Source organism: Pleurodeles waltl, chromosome 12 (assembly GCF_031143425.1).
Source record: "Pleurodeles waltl isolate 20211129_DDA chromosome 12, aPleWal1.hap1.20221129, whole genome shotgun sequence".
In the NCBI taxonomy this organism is placed as follows: Eukaryota; Metazoa; Chordata; class Amphibia; order Caudata; family Salamandridae; genus Pleurodeles; species Pleurodeles waltl.
The window spans coordinates 699,122,836-699,142,528 of record NC_090451.1 but is presented as its reverse complement, the minus strand read 5'-3'; the positions used below and the strand labels follow the sequence as shown (position 1 = coordinate 699,142,528).

The 19,693-nt window shown below is 45.6% G+C and overlaps 1 protein-coding gene across 1 annotated transcript in view; it reads right to left on the bottom strand.

Moving 5' to 3' along the window:
- LOC138266895 (IgGFc-binding protein-like) overlaps positions 1-19,693 on the bottom strand; it is a 169,982-nt gene that overhangs the window by 38,553 nt on the left and 111,736 nt on the right. Inside the window, exons 65-73 of the mRNA XM_069215627.1 lie at positions 17,716-17,859; positions 15,539-15,646; positions 13,546-13,715; positions 10,859-11,061; positions 7,161-7,302; positions 5,211-5,458; positions 3,160-3,337; positions 2,152-2,257; positions 520-617 (exon numbers count right to left, since the gene is read on the bottom strand). Coding sequence (XP_069071728.1) covers positions 520-617; positions 2,152-2,257; positions 3,160-3,337; positions 5,211-5,458; positions 7,161-7,302; positions 10,859-11,061; positions 13,546-13,715; positions 15,539-15,646; positions 17,716-17,859 — 1,397 coding nt within the window. The remainder of the gene's footprint in view (positions 1-519; positions 618-2,151; positions 2,258-3,159; positions 3,338-5,210; positions 5,459-7,160; positions 7,303-10,858; positions 11,062-13,545; positions 13,716-15,538; positions 15,647-17,715; positions 17,860-19,693) is intronic.

Below are 19,693 nucleotides of genomic sequence, written 5' to 3'. Positions count from 1 at the left end.
TTCTAGACATGGGGCAACCAGTTCTTGTGCCATCTACTTGATATGCCTCCTGGTTCATGGAACACTTGTGTCAGGGACCATTCTGTAGCACTGGCCACTCTCATTCATGGCAACAACTCTGAGCCATGGGCCAATCTAGTGTAGGGTCCACTGGGTTCTTGGGCCCTGTGGAACAGAAGGCATTTAATTTATGGGCACTTTCAGGCAAAGGCTTCTGTATAGTGCAGGGAGTCGCCTGAGTGCATAGATCATTCAAGGATGTGAGCTATTCCAGTTCATTTACTGTCTAAGTCATGGGTTATTCAGCTCTGTAGGCAGCTTCCATCCATCACTTATTCCCTTCCATGGAACCCCTTGCAGCATGGGCTCTTTTGAGGTATGGACTACTCTGGTGTGTATGTCCCTCTGGTCAACGGGTTACTCGGGTCCACCTCAGTCCATGGGTCACCCCTGTCCATGGAATACATCAAGTCACCATAATTCACAGATGAAGGACTTTACCTTTTTGGTTCACCTTACCCTGTGGGTCTTTAATGAGTCCACAACTTGTGAGTTTGGAAGCATCTTGTATGATGAGTGGGTCACAAGGTGTGTTGAGACCTCCAGTATGTGTACACCTGTGAAAAAGAGGCAACACAGAGGAAAAAAAGAAAAAAATCACTCGAGAATCAAGCAAAGACTAAGCTGGGGTATTCATCTAAAAAAGACAAAGGATTTATCGGTCCATTGGGAAAAACTGGAAATTTGCTAACAGACTAATGGGTTTGGAAAGCAGATAAATATAGTCGCAGCATCGCATGGCTGGTGGACTTGACACTGTACGGATCCTTCATCTTTTCAGAGACACAATCATTTTGGAGGGACGTGAATAGATTCTTTTTTTGGAGACTTGGTGTGTCTGCAGATATGTACTGTGATTCTGACACCAGTGTGGGTTTTAATTTTGCCATCTGAATGTAAATGCATGATATGATTTTATATGCACAAACATCAGTGTTAATGTTCGAAATGGGGTGTACATGGGGGTTAACTGCACAGTGGAGCTATTCATAAGTTTGCAATTTTCTAAATAAGGCACCAATACATGGTACAGTGCAGATATAATTGACTGAATGTATATAATAAACTATAGATTGATTGCGCGAATGTGTCATTCCTTCTGTGTATGAAGTTGGCATTTATGTGTTGGTATTCTTGTTGTGGTATACCACTAGGCTGTTTTAATTGCTTTACTTTTGTTGAGAGGCTGCAGAAAGATATTTTGTGATGAGGCTATGGTACGGGATAGTTGGAAACTTCACAACAGGGCTAATGGCTTTGGGTAATTGGTGGGATAAATCTTTGTTTGAGTTAAGGATGGGGGCTTGTGGGGTTTTGTTCATTGTTGAGTCATTGGTGTGGGATTGAAGAGAGTTGTTCATTGTCAAGTTACTGGAGGGGAATTGTTGGGAGATAGCCACCGTCAGCTTTCTAGCATGGGTTTTAAAGATGTTGATTACGAGTAGTTATAGTGCACTGCCTATTGCTATTGGCGTGGGGTTGGTGATAGCTCTTCATTGTGGGGGCCAGGTTTGCAAACTGATGACAGTTCTCCATGGATGATTTATCCATTGTAGGACAAATGGTGGGGAATTGGTAGGAGATAATACTAGCTGAGATACTGGTATGGGATTGATGGGAGCTGACCATGATGTGGCTGTTGGTATATCATTGATGGGAGTTGTCCATGTGGGACTGTTAACATGGATTGATGGAGGTTGTCGACTGTGCCACTGGCATGTGGTAGATGGAATGTGTCTATGCTGGGCATACTGCTGTGGGACTGCTGATAGTTGTATTTGGTGGGGCTATGAGGTGAATGTGAAGGGTTACTGTCCTGGACAGGAGCTATCCAGGAGCCATTGGTGTAGAGTATATGGGGTTGTCTACCACCGTTGAGTTACTGGCATGCGATCAATGAGAACTGTTCATGATGGGGCCACTGACATAGGAATGTCAAATGTTGGCTCTAGTGGGGAGTTATTGATGCGAGGTGTACGGGAGATGTCCCTTGCTGGGTAATTATCTTGAGATCGATGGGTACATTCTATGGGTGAGACTATTAGGTGTAATTCCTCTTAGCAGGATTGAGCCGGCTGGGACAGTACTCACTCAGGGGTTTCCTCCACCACCCAGCTCTTCCCCAGCTCTGTCACAGTCTGTGCAACACTGCCATCTGGTTTCAGGTTGTCGTCTGTGCTATTTCCATTGTAGTTACCTGGCACAGGATGAAAAGAGCACAACTCATCATTAAGAAACTGAAAGGGGAGGAATGGGAAGGGTCTACAGCAGCCCGCATCCTCAGTATCACAGCAGTCTGGCCCGAACACTGCATTCTTTGCAAAGGGTCCCAGTAGTAAGCCCTGAATAAGCGTCCTTACAGTGACACAAACCATGTGCACACATCTCACCTATGTATTTGGACATATATGCTTGTCTAAACAATATGGACTGATAATTAGATACTTATGCTACAAATTTATTTACTAGATGCTACGTATATAACTTTTCTTTAGGATGTTCAGATAACTTACTTTCAATCTGCAATATCCAGCAAATTAATTGAGGATATGTTCGATTGGTCAATACATTTTAATGAATGAATGTACAGTAATGAAACACTTATTTTTCTTATACTTCAGGGAGCCTGCAGATCTTCAGCTCCACAACAAACACCCTGAAAATCTAAAGACTAACAGACGCAGACTGACTAGAGATGTTATTAACCCATCTGACTCACCAATCCAAAAGTCACACCACACTAATGCCATGAGTACTCATGTCTAATCATCCGACCAGATATTCTAGTCCCTATAAATTCATGCACTAGTCGACAAATTAACACATACCTGCTGGGATCCTGACCTGTGCTGTCCATCTCATCCTCCAAATCTCTTTCTAACTGTTAGCATTATGAAGCCAATATTAACTCCATTAAAATTCAGACTAAACAATCAAGAATGACAAAGATGCGGTGGCTTTGGCGTCTACCCACTCGGACAAAGGCCACCATAAAATTTCAACCCCAACTTGCACTCATTGGTACAAATACTGTAGATCATCCCGCTGGAAAAGCTCCGGACCATGAATGGTTCCCGGTTAGTAAGTAAAAAGCCTTACCCCCAAGTCCGCAGACCAAACCGGCATATGAGGATGGCACAGAGACATCCACGTGGTGATTGCCATCAAAACGCACCCAAAGCCCAAAGTCAGTCTCAAGCAGGACGAAGGTGCCACTCAGGCGGATGGTGAGTCGGTCTCCAATCTGAATAGGTAGGTTGACTCTCCTGCCATTAAGCTGTTCAATGAGAGTTGATGTTTAAAAGAACTTGCCAGAGTTGTATTTGTCAGATAGATAGAGATTCTGAGTTTTGCAACTGCATTTCTCCTTGGTAATCTAGGACATGGTACCTTACCTTTTAACAGATTATCCTACTGTACCTTGTAACCTATTCTATCAGAAGCTATATTGAGTGTAATCCTCTTCAATTAGGGACTCTTGTATCAGTAAGCTAATAACTCACCGCTAAATGATACCACAAATCTTATGAGCAAGGGGGTCTGCAGCTGTGTACCCCATGTCCCTGCACCACCACATGCAATATTTGTAGGATTTTTCTCAACTGTTTTTAAACTTCACCAACACTTGTTAAGTTAATAAAGGTGGCCATGTTTTTCATAAACTTCACAAAGTAGGCTAAAGCACCTTCACAAATTCACAAGTATCCTTAAAAAACATTAAGGTTAAAATTGTTTGATTGTATAGGTCAGATGGCTACATAAATGTACACCTCGGGAGTAGTGATGCCGGGCCACAAAGCAGGAATACCATACCTAGCTTAGGTCCAATAGGGTTGGATCCATTTCTTATTTTCAGGTCATTCACTTAAGATACATTTACTTTCAATCAATCTGATTTAGATGGGTATCCTGAACATCTGTCATGAATCCAACCTCCCTTCCTCCCCCAAGACCTAATCTGGACTCCCCAGTCCATGCTTTCGGGTAGATTCTGGCTCCCTCTTACTGCCTGTATGCGAATTATTAAAACTGTTCAGCCTGGGAGCATATTGTTGAAAATAGGCAGCCGTTCTTGCAAATACACTATGGTTGGGGCAAGGCATGGTATGAATACTAAGAATCGGTATTGTGATTGCCTGAGTCACTCACAGACAGTGAACCAGGTGCACTTGGCCCAACAACAGGAAGCAGCAGGTTTGTAAAAGGCACGGGTAGCAATGCAGAGCACAGTAACCTCGAGGTCTGACTGCCCCGCTTCACAATGGTCGGCTCAGGGTAGTCTAAAAAAGCCAGTGGGTTTGAAATATTCATTAAAATGTGGAGTGCTGTTGTGAAGAGTTTCTATCTCTCCCACAATGCACAAGGTGTTGTCAAAGCACACACACAACAGTGACAAAAGAGGTCTAGCAAGAACTGATCCTGGCCAGGTCAAGCTCTGACCCACAGGATATTCATGCTCAACTACAAGGGCAGGTAGGCTTAACTTTTAATCACAATTTAGCTGTGGAATCATGAGGAACAAAGAACAAATATTCCTATAAATCCAATACATATATATATATATATATATATATATATATATATATATATATATACACACATATCACAGATTTAAGACAGTATTCTTCAACCAAGCAATATACGTTTGATGAAACATGTTTTATGATTCTTTAAGGTTGCACTGACTTCTTGTTTCTGAGGTGTTCTTTAATATTTTGCAGAATTATCTGTTTCCAAAAATACTTCCTGAATCTCAGATAATTTAGAATTTCTGGAAAATTCCTTAGACATCTTAAATATCTGACATTTTATAAAACTGCCTGGAATGTTTGGATATTAGACATTCTACAATTCTTTAACAATCCAGCTGAATTAATGAATCTTGGACATTTTATAATTCTTTCATGTTTGCATTGTGGTCCTGAATCACATTCATGGTACAATTCTCTAAAATACCTTATCTTTTTGAGTCTTTCCGTATTCTTTAACCCTTTAAAGCACCCATTTAGTTATGGGATCTCTGACTTGAAATAATTTGTTAAAAAAGGCTTCTACTATTTCCGACATTTTAGAGCATTATTAATTCTCTTACATTCCACTAGCCTTTTCAGAGTGAGATGTCCCTAGAAGAACAAAGGTTTAATACTTACAACAACTCTCCGGCTCTTCATGAGGGTGACCTCTTGCTCGTACACCTTCACATGGACTGATTTGACATACGACACAAACTTATTGTTGCCGCGATGCTCATTGGAGGTGTCCACACTGAAGAAAGGCAAGCCGTTAGAGGACAAGCACACCTTGGTTAAGGTATACGTGCAGGTTCCCATGAAGTGGAAATTAGCCTTATCAAATGTTCTGTAATGGGGGTCGCCGGAGGCCGAACAGCTTTCTCGATCTAAAGAAAGATATGAATGGCAGAAACAGGCACATTAAAGGGTCTGGGTCCTGACAGTTCGACATTGATTGCAGCTAACAGAAGACGAAGCAGGTGGAACTGAGGGTCTTGCTTCTTTACGAGAGTGTGACTACAGAAGGGTTCCCCCCTCCAACGAGGCCAGTGAGGTGTTCATCCCTAAACTATATGATGATTCTATATGGCTGGTTGATAGTTAAGACTTATTCTTAATCTGCACAGAGAGAAGAAGTTGCATGGACATTTAGGGGATGCTCATTTACCCTGATGAAGGCCTGAGGCCCTGTTTGGGGCTTTTAAAGGGTCTGAAACATTTTGTTGTAATGGATGACCGAGACATAATCTCTCTACACACCTCCTGAATCCTTTTAATCCTGCCCTGTGTACCACTGAAATAAAGGTAATCCCTTTGTGTCTACACAGAAGTAGTTTTAACCGAAATTTCTGGATCCCTCACTTATCAAGTACCGTTTATTTTGATCTCCCTTCCTGATTTGATATCCCCCATTCTGAGGTTGAGACAACCTTGGTGGTAATATCCTACTAAGGTGGGACTGGAAAGCCAATGATGAAGCATGCTGTGAAGATGTGGGTGAGGTCTTTCCACCTTTCCCATCAAGATAAAGTAGAACTTTCCTATCAAGATAAAGTGCTTCTTCCACTATTGTATTGTTTGTTCGTTTTTAATAATTGTGTGGCGGACATATAGTAGATTGTGGTATCCTCTACCCCTCTTATTGTGATACGGAGTCATTGGAAGTGTTCAGCTTAGCAGGTATTTATCTAAATAAATGCATAGGACAGAATGAATATCAAAGCAGGCTACTATTAAATATTCTGGGTACCAATAGGATCATCTCCACCCACGTATCTGCCATCGTGAGCCTTCACAGTATAGGCAGGGGGTGAAGACTGGGATAAGACTGGGCGTGCAGTGACGAGGACGCAGCTGAAGCCAATGAGGACATCAAGGTATATAGTGTGACTTGCTAAAGAAGAACAGAATGGATCATGGTGAAGTCTAACTCAAGAGCAGAAGCCTCCCTCCTAAGAATTTTCCCAGGTGACTCTATTGCTGCCCCAAATTGTTAAAGGTGTCCCCTAGAATTCTGAATGGAAGAGGCTGATTATCACGCATATTCATATGCACATTATAGCACCAATGCTCTAATAAACTGCCCTGTTCTATTTTTATCCTCCCTTCAAGGGAGCTCTTTTTGCTGCATGTTTAAGTCAACAAAAGTAACATGTTGAATATATTAAAAACCCCAACCTACCCCTCATTAACCATCATTACTACCTTTTGGAAGTAATCTAAGCAACATGGGAGCTTGAAGTCTAGTGCCTTAAAGGGGCATTGGCCTCTCCATGCTCAATTCTTGCAATTGTATTCTCAGCTCTCCCAAGTCATTCCACATCCAAATAACAGCCATGAATACTTTACAAAGTACTTTAGTGGTGGAGGGCAGAGTGGTAATGTAGGAGAGGGTGGTGGTCTCCTCTGAAGCACAATTTCTCTCTCTGCAGCAAGAGTTGCACTTATTATGATGCACATCAAACCTTCTCCACCAGCAGTTGAAGCCCACCCTTTCCCAGTGTCACCTAGCCCTGCCATGTTTTCTAAGACCTACTGTGTTGAAGGCAGAGTGGTAGTGAGGCCCCCACGTCCCTCACTGATTCTCACCTAAGGGATGGCAGCCGTACACCCCATCCTTCAGGCCGCAGCTCTCCTGTTCCCGACAGGTGTGGTTCTCACAGTGGATGATGTTCAGGCCTTGGCACGTGCACTTCTCAACACATCCGGTCTCAAACCACACGTCTCCAGCCTAAAGCAACAAACGCAAGAGTGGCTTTATATTCACAAACTTGGATTCTGTTACATTCCCCAAGCACTGCACACAAAGTCTTCCACCTTTATGAAAGGATTTAAGCAATAGAAAAACACCTGGGTAGATACAGTATAATCTGCTACCTTCTATTCGTGGTGACCAATTTACGCTCAGCCAAATCCAGCAGACTTGGATGGGCATGGGGCTGGGCTTGGACTTATGCTTAGTAGAGGAGCCCAAAACATAAGTCCTAGGATCCCCTGCTACCCTTAATGGTCTTCTTTCAGCTCCCAATCAGGTATTTTGCCTGCACTATGGGAGTGACAATTACACCAGCTGCAGTGAATTAAAGATGAAGCTGAACCAATGGACCAACATTCAAATAAGTGTATGGCGTATTCGCACACCAAGGAATACTCTTAAAGGCACTTTAGTGCTTCCACTGTAAGCTTCTGACCCAATGTTTCCAGTGGGCTGATGCATCTGCTGCAAGGACATGGCATGCATTCAAAAACCTATTCACAAATACATTTCTAACACAGCAAGGCAGGGCAAAACAGCCACCAGCAGCTGCAATAAACATGTTTTTTAGAAAGAAAAGAAATTCCGCAATAGTTAAAAGAAATGCTTTACGTAGCAGCAAAACAGCATTATGACGACTGGTGTCAGTGTGGGTGGATAAAGAAAAAGATTGGATGGCTACTGTGATTTTGCAGATGAAAAATGACAATCCCTACATAGAGGTTGTAGTTTCTTTTATGGTACAGACCTGTACACTCACATACGCCACCTTGTGTCACTCAATATCGGCTCTGTTCACACGGACACTGGTGAAAAGCTGATCTCACATGGTGGAAGAGAAAGTGAGCCAGAACCCCCTGTACAGAGTGGATTTCCTGGTGGTGTGGGAGAGGGTTTCTATACAGCTCATGCCCAGGCAGGTTCTGCAACCTGCCCAGAAGAAATGCTGCAGCTTCAATAGCTTATATGTTTTTTGTTGTTGTTTTTTTAGGTGGGTTGGAGAGAGTGCCACGGAGGACCAAAAACCATGTCCTGCCCCCTAGGCTGTTTGTGGCCCCATCCCTTTCTGTTTAAAGCTCCACCCTCTGTCCTCCACCCCCTCCAGTTCCCTATATATTTCTCACAGGTTCACAATTTTAGAAGCTTGGCAGGTCTGTATATTATCATCTGGAATGTGGAATGCGGTTTATAAGGATGAGTTGCTCACATCATCTGCCAGAGACCGAGGGGGCTTCATAAAATGTTTGCCCTTCGCTCCTGTATTTGCAATTGGAAGTTAGACCACCATTGTAACCCAGTGATACAGGCTCGTGCTTCTTGGAAAAAGTGAGGAGAAGCACTGGAGTTTCTGAGTAGACATAAAGAAGGCACAATCAAGCTGTCCATGACAGTCACCAAAACCAACAGGGTCTTGGAGGAGGAAAACTATAACATGCAACAGAGGAGACACTAGTGGCCATTGTGTGATGGGTCCGTACTCCAGTGTAAACTAAATGAAATAGATGCAATGTCATGCTGTGCTATCGCAACTATGTTGCGTTTTTAGGAAGGGACCCCATTCTGCAATTGATGAGAACTTTGAGGCAAGGACACACAGGCTAGTCGTGGCCTTGGGTGAATGTTTCATACAAAGTTAGAATTTAATGAAAAAACATTACAGGACATAGGCTGTCATTATGACATTGGCAGTAAGTGCCACCTACCGCCGCAGCGACGGTCGCCAAAAGACCGTTGCCGCAGCTAACAGCCGTCTGCCATACTATGACCACAGCTGGATTTCTGCCAAAAGAAGGGCGGAAATTCGGCTGTGGCCATGCTGGCGGATGGTGTTAAGGTGGCGCTGCTACCACCAGCAGCACCAGGCCAATAGACTGCCGCCAGACATATTATTAAAAATAATGCGGCCTGGCAGTGTTCTGCTGGTGGGCGCTGCTGGCGGTAGCAGCGTACCATCCTGTCCCCTGCCGGAAGACCCCCAGGATCCAGGTAAGTCAGATTTCCGACAGGGGAGGGGAATGGGAGGTGTTGTGTGTGTGTGTGTGTGTATGTATGTAGGGGTGTATGCATGAGTGTGTGAGTGCATGCATGAATGAATGAGAATGTATGTGTAGTGTTGTTTGCGAGCGTGTATGCATGTGTGTGAGTGCATGTATGAATGGGAAATGAGAATGCGTGTAAGTGTGGCTGTGTGTGTGGATGTGTGTGAATGAATGAATGCATGTGTGTATGTCTGTGTGAATGAGTGTGTGAGTGTGTATGGGGGGTTGGAAGGGTGGAGAAGCATGGATGAAGGGGGTTGGGGGGCATCTGGGGAGTGTTGGGTGGGAGGGGGCCTCCTATCAGGGAATCCCCTGTCACTGATAGGGCTTTCCACCATGGTTTATGTGGCGTTACGAACGCCACGGAAACCATGGCGGTAGGCAGGGTCGAAATGCCTGAGGCAGTACAATAGCAGCCGCCAGGCTGGAGATTCTCATCTCCAGCCTTGCGCCTGCTACCGCCATGGCGGTCGGAGTGAAGCCAACCCGCCAATGTCATAATGTGGCGGTAAGTACCGCCACATATCTCCGAAAGCGGGGTCATAGTGTATTTCACTCCATAAATATGGAACTGGAGGTCATTTGCTGGCATGTAGTTTCAGCAATATTGAACATGGGATGCAGTACAAAGAATTCATACATGGTGTCCAAACGCCTTCCCAGTGGTAAACAAAAAGAACATGTGAATGCACAAGTGGAAAAGAAATGTAACTGGTTCAATGTAATATGCTTTTAATGTAAAAAAAAAAAAGTGGGAATAATTTTGTCAAGTGTAAGAAGGGCTGCTGCAAGTAGTTGGTCTAGGATAGGGCAAGCCCAGAGAGGGGATGTCTACAATACAGGAGTAGGGACAAATGTGGCCAATTTACAATCAAACATACAATAACCTTTTTCACGTCCCATTGTTTCCGTATGGTGGGGATCCTGAAAGGTATGGAAATCGTAGAAGTCATACACATATAGCTTTTCCGAGCTATCTCCTACATATGAGGACAAGGTGAGTCATCTCCGCTACCAGGGGCAGCTACTATTGAACACAGGGACTACGCAGGAGACTCCATTGCCTCTTCAGTTCCCATCGCAGATGCAAACGTAAGCAGGCAAAAGACCATCACTCACACAGCCTGACATTGCAACACAAAATGGTTGACTTGCGGGCTGATCCCAAATGTTAAAGACACTGCAGCCAAAGCCAATATCTGAAGGGTTCTAGCACATTGCCCCAATCTGCATATGGCATGGTTTGGTCTAGTCCATCATGGAATGACCTAGCCACTAATGGCTAAATGCGTCCCACCCAATGCCCTTTCTATTTTTATTATAACTATGAATATGATTTATTAATTTTGAGTAAACAAAAGTGTAGATGAGCAACTAAAACATTTCCTAGGCCAGACCTTCAAATGGTAAATAAATGCTTACTTCTTAAATGGTTAAACATTATTTGTTCTACATCCATAAATGGAGACATGTAAGGATGAGCCATCACTTACCATGTGGTAGTCGCCCGTGGAGTCCACGCAGCCGCAGCTGGTACTAGGCACGCACGCTCCGCCGCTCAGGATAAAGCCAGGGAGGCACTCGCAGCCTTCAACACAGCGAGCAGGGCAGGTGACAGGAGCGAAGAGGTCATTGCACGTTGGGGGGCAGGCACTGGCACACAGGCTATAGTTGCTATTTGGAGGGCAGTCCAGCGCTGGGGTGGGAGGAAGGGAGAAGATTAGGTGAGGAGAATAAAGAGATTGGCTTGAAATCTGAAAGGTGTAATCAGTCTCTACCAACACTGGTGGGACAGGAGGAGGGTACTTAGATGGATTGGAGAGTTGGACAGATAGGAAGCGATTGGATGGGGGAGAGCGAAGCTATGTGATAGATTAAATGATGCATGATAGCTAAGTTGGTTGGATGGAAGGGAGGGTGACTGGAAGGAAGATGTGGGTCTTCTTTCACACATAGAAGGGGAAGGTGGGTGAAACAAGTTGAGATTGATGTTGAGTTGGCTAGATGGAAGGGAGTGATGGAGGAATAGAGAAAGGGACAATCAAGAGGACAGATGGACAGGACATTGGAGAGGTGTGGGATATGGAAAGTGATCCCTTTGAGAATGGATAAAGAGAAAGCCTTGCACCATGGGAAGCCTTACATGTTGCATGGGGTCTACCTCACCTGCTCCTTCATATCTATTCCCCTCAGGAGGTGAATAAGGCACCTGCATCCCTTGGAGAGAGTTGGGTTGGCCCTGAGTCTGGTAATACCACAGTGTGTTCAAGAACATGTGCCCTCTCTCAGGAGCCCAGAGTAAGCTTCCGTGTGTACATGAGAAGCGTGAACGTTTAATAAACTAAGATAGGGTTTCATGTGTCCAGCAGAAGCTCTTCTGAGCAGCCTTGAGCAAGAGTTCCTGTGGCACAGGGGAAGCTCTCTCTCTCTCTTAGAAGACTAATACAAGGGTCCACTTAACAAATAAAGCTCTCCGTTTGAGTATACCCAGACCATGTCCCAATGTCACTCTCCAGCTCCCACGCTTGCCTCAGATCTGGGAAAGCTCTCTTATGCAGATTTCAACGACAGACTGCCCTGTTCACATGACAAGTTCTTTCAATTGTCAAAGAAGGGGTAAAAGGTTTTTTTTTAATGCATATGTACAGGCGCCTCGGTGCAGACTAAGCCAAGGATTCCTTTACACAGGGGAAGATTTAATTTTTTTCAGCAATAAACGGCAAATGTCCCAGTGTAGACTTGTGGACGCTCTGCCTCCCCCTTTCTTGCACACACCACCCAAACCTGCAGAAGCACGACAGGAGGACTAGCCTTCTCATACCTTGCACCCAACCTCCCTCTACATCGAAGGGCCTCTTACTTACTTCTGGAATTCTGTAAGAAGCTGGCCCTTCAGTAAATGGCCTTGCAGACAACCTTCACAGCTCCAATGTCTGCATACCCCTCAGGTGATTAGTTATGCTTTACAAATAAATGTAACATAAAATAACATATGAAGTCTAAGACACCAAGAAAGGGCTTCTAAGAGCAGTGGCTGCTGCCGCAAATCTCAATAGGAGGGGCAGGGGGCTGAAAAAAAACAACAACAAAAATACAAAAAAACAATGTACCTGTATCCGTCTCAACCACCTGCCGCCTTGCTCTTCCGCTCTTCTTCTGGTGTCCCAGCATTCACTGGGACACCAGCACAGGCTCCCCAGCAATCCTGGTGCTGCTCTCAAGCTAAGCCTAGCGTGAGTGCAGCACCAGGATTGGTCTGAGTGGCTTGTTCTGCCACTCGAACAATACACTGGAGCCTGTGCAGTTTCTCCAACCCAGCTGTGGAGTACAACCAGTTTGGAGAAACCTGTGTGTGCATGTGTGTTTGGCCGGCCAAACACACATGCACACTTAGAATTGAACAGACTCCACTCCCTCTCCCCTTTCCCTCTTCCCGTGGCCGAGCCCCGCCCCTCCCTTCACATGCTGCTGATAATAAAACGAAAATGATATATTGTTTTCATTTTTCAGCTCCTGGCTTAGCCAGACGGGCAACACTCCGTTGCCACTGCGAAGGAGCCACCACTCTCTATGAGTGCATTATGATATCTCACAAGAAGTGAGGAGTCTTGCGGCCTTCCCGGAGCAGAGACAGATGCTAAAGCCAATCACAACAAAGGCTGGTCCGCTCTAATGCATGCTGGGTTCCTCGCAGGCTTACAACTCAACAGTTACAATCTGTTGCACTGCCCTTCTGTGCACAACACAGTCTTGGTTGCTTTTTTCAATAGTACCGGATTCCAAATACCTGCTGCCATATGGACCAGTAATTGGAACTGGAAACCCCAGTATTAACCATGAACCATTTCAAAGCATGGTTATATCAAACTGGTAGGTGTTGGAGATGTGGCCAAAAGATACAAGCCTCGAATCTGAATCATAAGGAATATATAGGACAGCAAAGAGAGACCTAACCATAGGGTTACGAGACACCATTAAGAACATAGTGGTGTGGTGTGTTAGCCAGGCAAGAAAAGGAGGTCCATCCACCATGAGAGCATGATGTGCAGTCTATGGTCTGGCAGCAGGACTGGAATGAGGAGACACTGATGAGGCATCAAATGCATTTGTGGAGCTGAAGGGTCATGTAAATGACCCATATCTGTGAGTTTCAGGCTTGATATTTGAAACATGAACTTACGGCAGAATGTGGGGGTTCTCCAGCTATGAACTTCAGCCCCAGCAGCCAGGCAGGCATCAGTATAGGCCTGAAGCTGGTCACAAAGTGCCTGCTGGAGACCATCGAAGCGGCACATGTCGTAGACGCAGTTGTTGAAGTATGGAAGTGGGCTGACAATCTTGATGCAGTCCCTGTGGATGGAATAAAAAGAGGCGTGAGGGTACATGCGGAAGGAGAACAGCAACTAAACAGTAAGAGGCTCCATTGAATGCAAGTCAAGTGGCTGCGACGGGATATGGGGATTGAGTACAGATACACGCAGCACGAGCAGGGCGAGTTAAGAGGGAAGGGATTTACTAAGGCACTGTCAAGTGAAAGGAAAGGGACATGGCCCATGAGAGGTACACGCAATATCAGCATGGCAAGTAAAGCAGGAGGGTCGCCACTGAGGGACACCCAAGTGAGAAAGAAGGGTAGGGAGGCTCGTGTAGGGGTACATGCAAAATCAGCGCAGCAAATAAAGTAGTAGGGGCTCAACTGAGGGAAAGTCATGCGAAAAGGAACGGTACGGGCTTGTGTAGGGCACAAAAGCACGAGCACAGCCAGTAAAGAGGAAGGGGCTCCACTAAGGGACAGTCATGTGAGAAGGAAGGGCTATGTATCTCATGCAAGGGTACAGGTGATATCAGCACAGCAAATAAAGAGGCAACAGCTCCACTGAGAGGATGTGGCATAACAGCCTGAGCTGTCAACTTCGGGAATTGGGGAACTAGGTTCAAGTCTCGGGCCCACATTACGAGCCAGACTCACTGTGGCTGTTGGAACACGCCAATGTGGCGGTCCGGCCTCCACATTATGACCGTGACGACTACAGGCACCGCCACATTTTCACCAGCCAATGGCCTTGCAGTGCCGGCAGTCTTAATCCACAAGGGCAGCACTGTCCTGGGGATTACAAGTCCCCTCTCCCCTGGCTTTTACATGATGGTTGCACTGCCATGTAAGAGCTGGCGGAGACGGAGTGCCAGGGACCCCGAGGGGCTCCTGCACTGTCCATGTACATGGGCAGTGCAGGGGCCCCATGCCCAGCCTCATTGCGCTTTTCACTGTCTGCTTAGCAGGCAGTAAAAAACACGACGTGTGCTGCTGCACCCCATGCAACGCAAGTTGCTGCCGGCTCTATTATGAGCCGGCCTCAATGTTGTGGGTTGCTTCCCACTGGGCCGGCGGGCAGAAACTCTGCTTCTGCCCACCAACCGAGCGGGAAAACGTAATAGCCCTCGTGGTCATGTTACTGCACTGGTGGTTTTCTGACCGCACGGCTTCGGCGGACAGGTTTTTCCGTCCATCGAAGTCTTAATGAGGGCCTCAGTGTCAGCTCAACATCCTGTGATTCTAGGCAAATCACTTTATCTCCTTAGTGCCTACAATTCGGCGCCTTGAGACCCTCACGGGTGATTTGCAGCGCTTTACAAATCCTGGATTATTTATGATAACTGAGGGACCATCAAGCGAGAAAGAAAGAGTACATGGCTTGTGTGGTGGTACAGGCAATATCAGCACACAAAGTCATAAGGTAAGGCCTTCCCTGAGCGACAGTCAAGCAAGAAGGAAGGGGTATGTGGCTTGTGAGATGTGCACACAGTATCAGCACAGGAAATAAAGTTGGATGGTTTCCAATGAGAGACTGTCAGTCAAGTCCAGTGACAAGGAAGCAGCACTAGGATGGACATCCTACATAGTGGGGACAGATGAAGCAAATACAAGGGGAACACGACTATGGATAGAATTAGCACTTTGCGTACTCAGGAACTGGGCGTCCAGGAAGGGACAATTGTAGCAGAAGTTAGGGTTACAAAGGTACAGCATGCCACCTTAGTGCCAAGGTACTGGGATCCTCTGAGGTGTGCACGCAGCCGAGGACAGCGGTATACTGACAGACACACACACGTAGTGAGGGATCAGAGGACCATTACTGCAGCATCACATTGATGGTAAGGGAGGTAAGGTTTACCTGAAGACATCCATGGGGTCGATGATCTTGCCGCAGTTGTCTGGGTTGCTGACTTTATCCAACAGATCCTTGTCACAGGGCGGATCAGGCTCAGTGTCCTGCTTGCATCTGAAAGGGAAAAATCCTATCAAATAAGAGGCAGGGACAAGGGCAAGGAAGAAAAGAGAGGGAATGTGAAGAATGGAGAAAGAAAGAGCAAAGGAGGGTGAAACAATGATGGACGGAGGAAGAGGACAGAAAGAGAAGAGGGCAGAGGAAGAACATAGGAGAAACAAAACGAGATGAGAGAGAGTAAGGGAGAGATTAAATAATATAGGAGCAAAGTAGGGAAATATAAGAGGGATAGGGAAGGAGGAAGAGGAAACAAAAGGGTAAAAGGGTAAAAGAGAAGGCAGATTTGAAAGAAAAGAAGGTCAAAGAATAGGCAATAGTAAGTTAAATTAAAAGAGGAGAAAATAGATGGCGAAGGGGAGGGTGAGGTAGAAACAGAGAAGGAAAGAAACAAGAGGAGGGAAAGAGAAGAAGAAATCTGGTAGAACAAAACTTGAAAACAGGAAGAGAGAGGGAATGGAAGAAGAAATAGCAGAAATATGAGAGTGGGAGAAGGAGACATGAACATAAAATTAAAAATGAGGGAGATATAAACACATTTAAAAAATAGCGGGAGACACTTTGAAATAAAGGAAAAGGTGTGAAATGCGATTGGGGAGAAAAATGAAAGAAGCAGGAAGATGAAATAAAACAGGATAAGACAGGCAGACATTAAGTGTAAAAGAAGGGAAACAATAAGAGTGAAGAGAAAAGGGATGGAAGAGAGAAGAGGGGGACATGGCAATAGAAAGACTAGGAAAGGAGGGACCAATGAAGGGAAAGTCAAGGAGGAAAGAAAGTCAGGAGAAAGGGAAAGAATAATAAATACAAAGAAGATAAATAAGCATGTATAAGGAGAGATGGGAGGGAAGGAAGGGAGCCAAGTGAGAGAGGTAAACATGAAGCTCATAAAAGAGTTGGAAGCGAGGAAGGGAAGTAGTAATAAAAACAAGGACATAAGCTCCGTGAGCAAGTGTGCTCTCTGTGGCCCTGGCACCTCTCTAGCTACCCCTGGTCTTGGGTTCATGAAGGTAGTGGCAGTGGAAAATTAGCAGGAGATAAAGCATTATAATTGGCTGAAGTAAGAGTCTTATAAAGATGATGATGGGTTGAAAAAGATGACTGTTTGTTTACTATGGTATGTTAAAGGCTGAGAATGTGCTGATAGTATGTTAAATGTACAGCCATTGGAAACAAACGGTGGTTACCAGACGAAAGGGAATTATTCTAATATGTGAATCTATGAAAGATCCAAAGCTGGAGAAGCCTGTTTATACTTTGAAGTACAATAATTTACCATCCTCTCATCCCTCAGCAGTAAGTACAGGCTAAGGGTATGCCTGGGCTAGGTGGTCACCCTGTGATGTCATCAGTGAATCAAGAGATGTGGGATGTCATCAATGAATCAAAGGATGTGTGATGTCATCAGTGAATCAAGGGATGTGGGATGTCATCAATGAATCAAAGGAAGTGTTATGTCATCAGTGAATCAAGGGATGTGTGATGCACAGTCAGGCTCTATAGTACACCTCTGCACCCCTCTCCGTTTTTGGGAAAAGTGAGAGGGGTGCAGAAGGAAAGAAGGAGGGGGAACTGTAAAAGACTGCTGGGGGTGTAGAGTACACACCCAGAACAGCAGAGGAAATGAGGGTGAGCATCAGACAGCTCCAGGGATGGAGGAAACATTTCCCAGATGTGAAATTGTAGAGACAGACTTTTCTATTCCACTATAGACAGGGGCATAGCTTCAGGGGGAGTGTCAGGCTTTTATAGCCCCTGCCAATACATGTATTGTCTGATAAATAGTTGGGTACAGGTGGTTTCAGTAAGATATTGTGAGATGTCAGTCGGATTTCACCAGGGATGTTTACATACAAAAGGACAAAAAATGCACACACACTCTCTTCCTCTCTGTTTTTAAAGTCCTCAAAATATTGGTTATTTTACAAAATATTTTATTTTCTCTCTTAGTACTCCTACCAATTTGAATCCCTCCCCCTTTCTGCTGACCCTTAGGCCCCTCTCGTGCACTCTGATTATCGTGTAAGGTATTTAAACATTAATACATGAACGCCAGGAGTACTCACACATCGTCCTCGTCATCTGTGGTCTGCCAGCTGTTGCCCAGCTCATCACCGTCCTCTGTGGCGTTGCCATTGGGCTTCAGGTTGTCGTTGTCAGCGGAGCCATCGTAGTTGCCGCAGAGGCCACAGAGCTGCCCGTAGTAGGAGCTGCAGGGATGGGAAAGGTCATTGGAGGCGGGTGGGTAACCGGACAGAAACAAGAGTGCCCCACTGCCCCAAGACTAGTCTATCCCAGCATGGGCCCAGTGTTGGACACAACCCGTCCTCCTCAAAACGGCCTGAGCATGAGAATGTGTGTGCCCTTTTCAGCCCTGCCAAGTTTCCCTGGTCCATCAGTGATATGCTGCTCTAGAACAGGGTTTTTATTGGAATTCTGGGACTTGTAGTCCTGTTTATCCCATTAGAAAACATGACTTTAAGTCCCAGAATTCAAAGGGAAAAACCTGGACTGTAGCAGCACATCACGGATGGAGCTGAGAAACTTGCCAGCTATGCCTTTTCAAGTCATTAGGGGAAGGCGCTGGGGCAGTCTTCCAGGAGCTCGGACCAAGTTTGCCTTCCCTGCATTAGAGCCACAAGTGCTCACATACCGTGGCACCCTTCTCAACCACATTTAGTTTTTTTCAGTCTGTTCTGTGCTTTTACTGATTGGACTTGACAATCTGGGGTCCGCTGCAGACGCTCCACATTATGGGGTGCACCCCATATGGATCCCCACATGTAATGGAGTGTCCCCCACATACCAGGCCACTGGGCGACAGGGTTGGAGGAAGGTTATTCTAGTCTCGGGTCCCTTAAAATGTAGCCAGGTGGAAGAGGGCTCACTGGCCTCTTCACTGTGAATCCGGACAGGCCCCCATAATGGCGTCCCTTATCTCCCCTCATGGTGTATGGCGAGTTGTGCTCTGTATGTGGTGTGTTTCACAAGTGTGTGGGACCAGCAATCCATGTGCAGTGTGAGTGTCGTTCACACAGACGTGTGAAGGTCTGCACAAACAAAGGGTTTTCGTCCAGGTTCCTTTGCCCCCCACCCCGAGGATGGCACTCTGCATGTATGGGATCCCTGGGGACTCTTTCTGAAACTTCAATGGTGTCTGGTGGGTTGGGGTTGGGTTAGGTTGGGTTGGATGGACTTCTGCTCTCTGCCAGACTAGTGTCTGTGTGCCACAGCACCTGAGCAGGACATGACTATCTGCCTGCCTGGGGTCCTTTCCCAGAAACAACTGCTCTTTGCCAGTCTCCTGTTTCTTCTGTGCACTCTGACCTGACTTGGATAATATTCACATTTTTAAGACAGTCTGCTTTGTAATCAGTTGTGGCTCTGACCTTGGGATTAGTCTCTCTGTTGCTATTGCCGCTTGCTGCTAGTCCAGTAAAGTTGGGCTTGTGAATCTCATCTTTCGGGCTCTTGAGTTAGCCATGGCTTACCGCAGCCCTCGGCTATGAAATGCCACTTTGAAGATATGGGCCCTGAAGCCTGGTACTGCTGTGTAGCCATTTTAGCTATAGCTCCATGCACCTTATTTTAACACACTAGGCCAAGCCACTGTGCACCTTAACCTATATATATTTTATTCAGCTTTATTTTATTATTGTTACAAAAAAACTTTTACAATCTTGTTTTATTTTCTGTTTATCTAACTGTTTTTGCCTAGGCCAGCACTCTGTTCTCAAACAAGACATTCTTGCTCACTCTGTGCTTCTTCCAAGGCTACAGCACGGAACATTGCTGGTGAACGTGGTAGAAGTTTAGTCTCCAACATTCATAGAAAACACACATTCTTACGTAGGGACATTTTCTCAGAACATCAGCTGTGTTATAAAAGACTTCCTTGTCCCTTACAAGTTAGAGGGAGATTCCAGCCAGGGAACCACAACTGTATGCTGATTGCCGAATGCTTCGCTACAGATGCTAATGCAAACTGCAGGCCTTTGCTCAGGTATGGGGGATGATATCTTCCCAGGGGAACCTGAAGGGCAG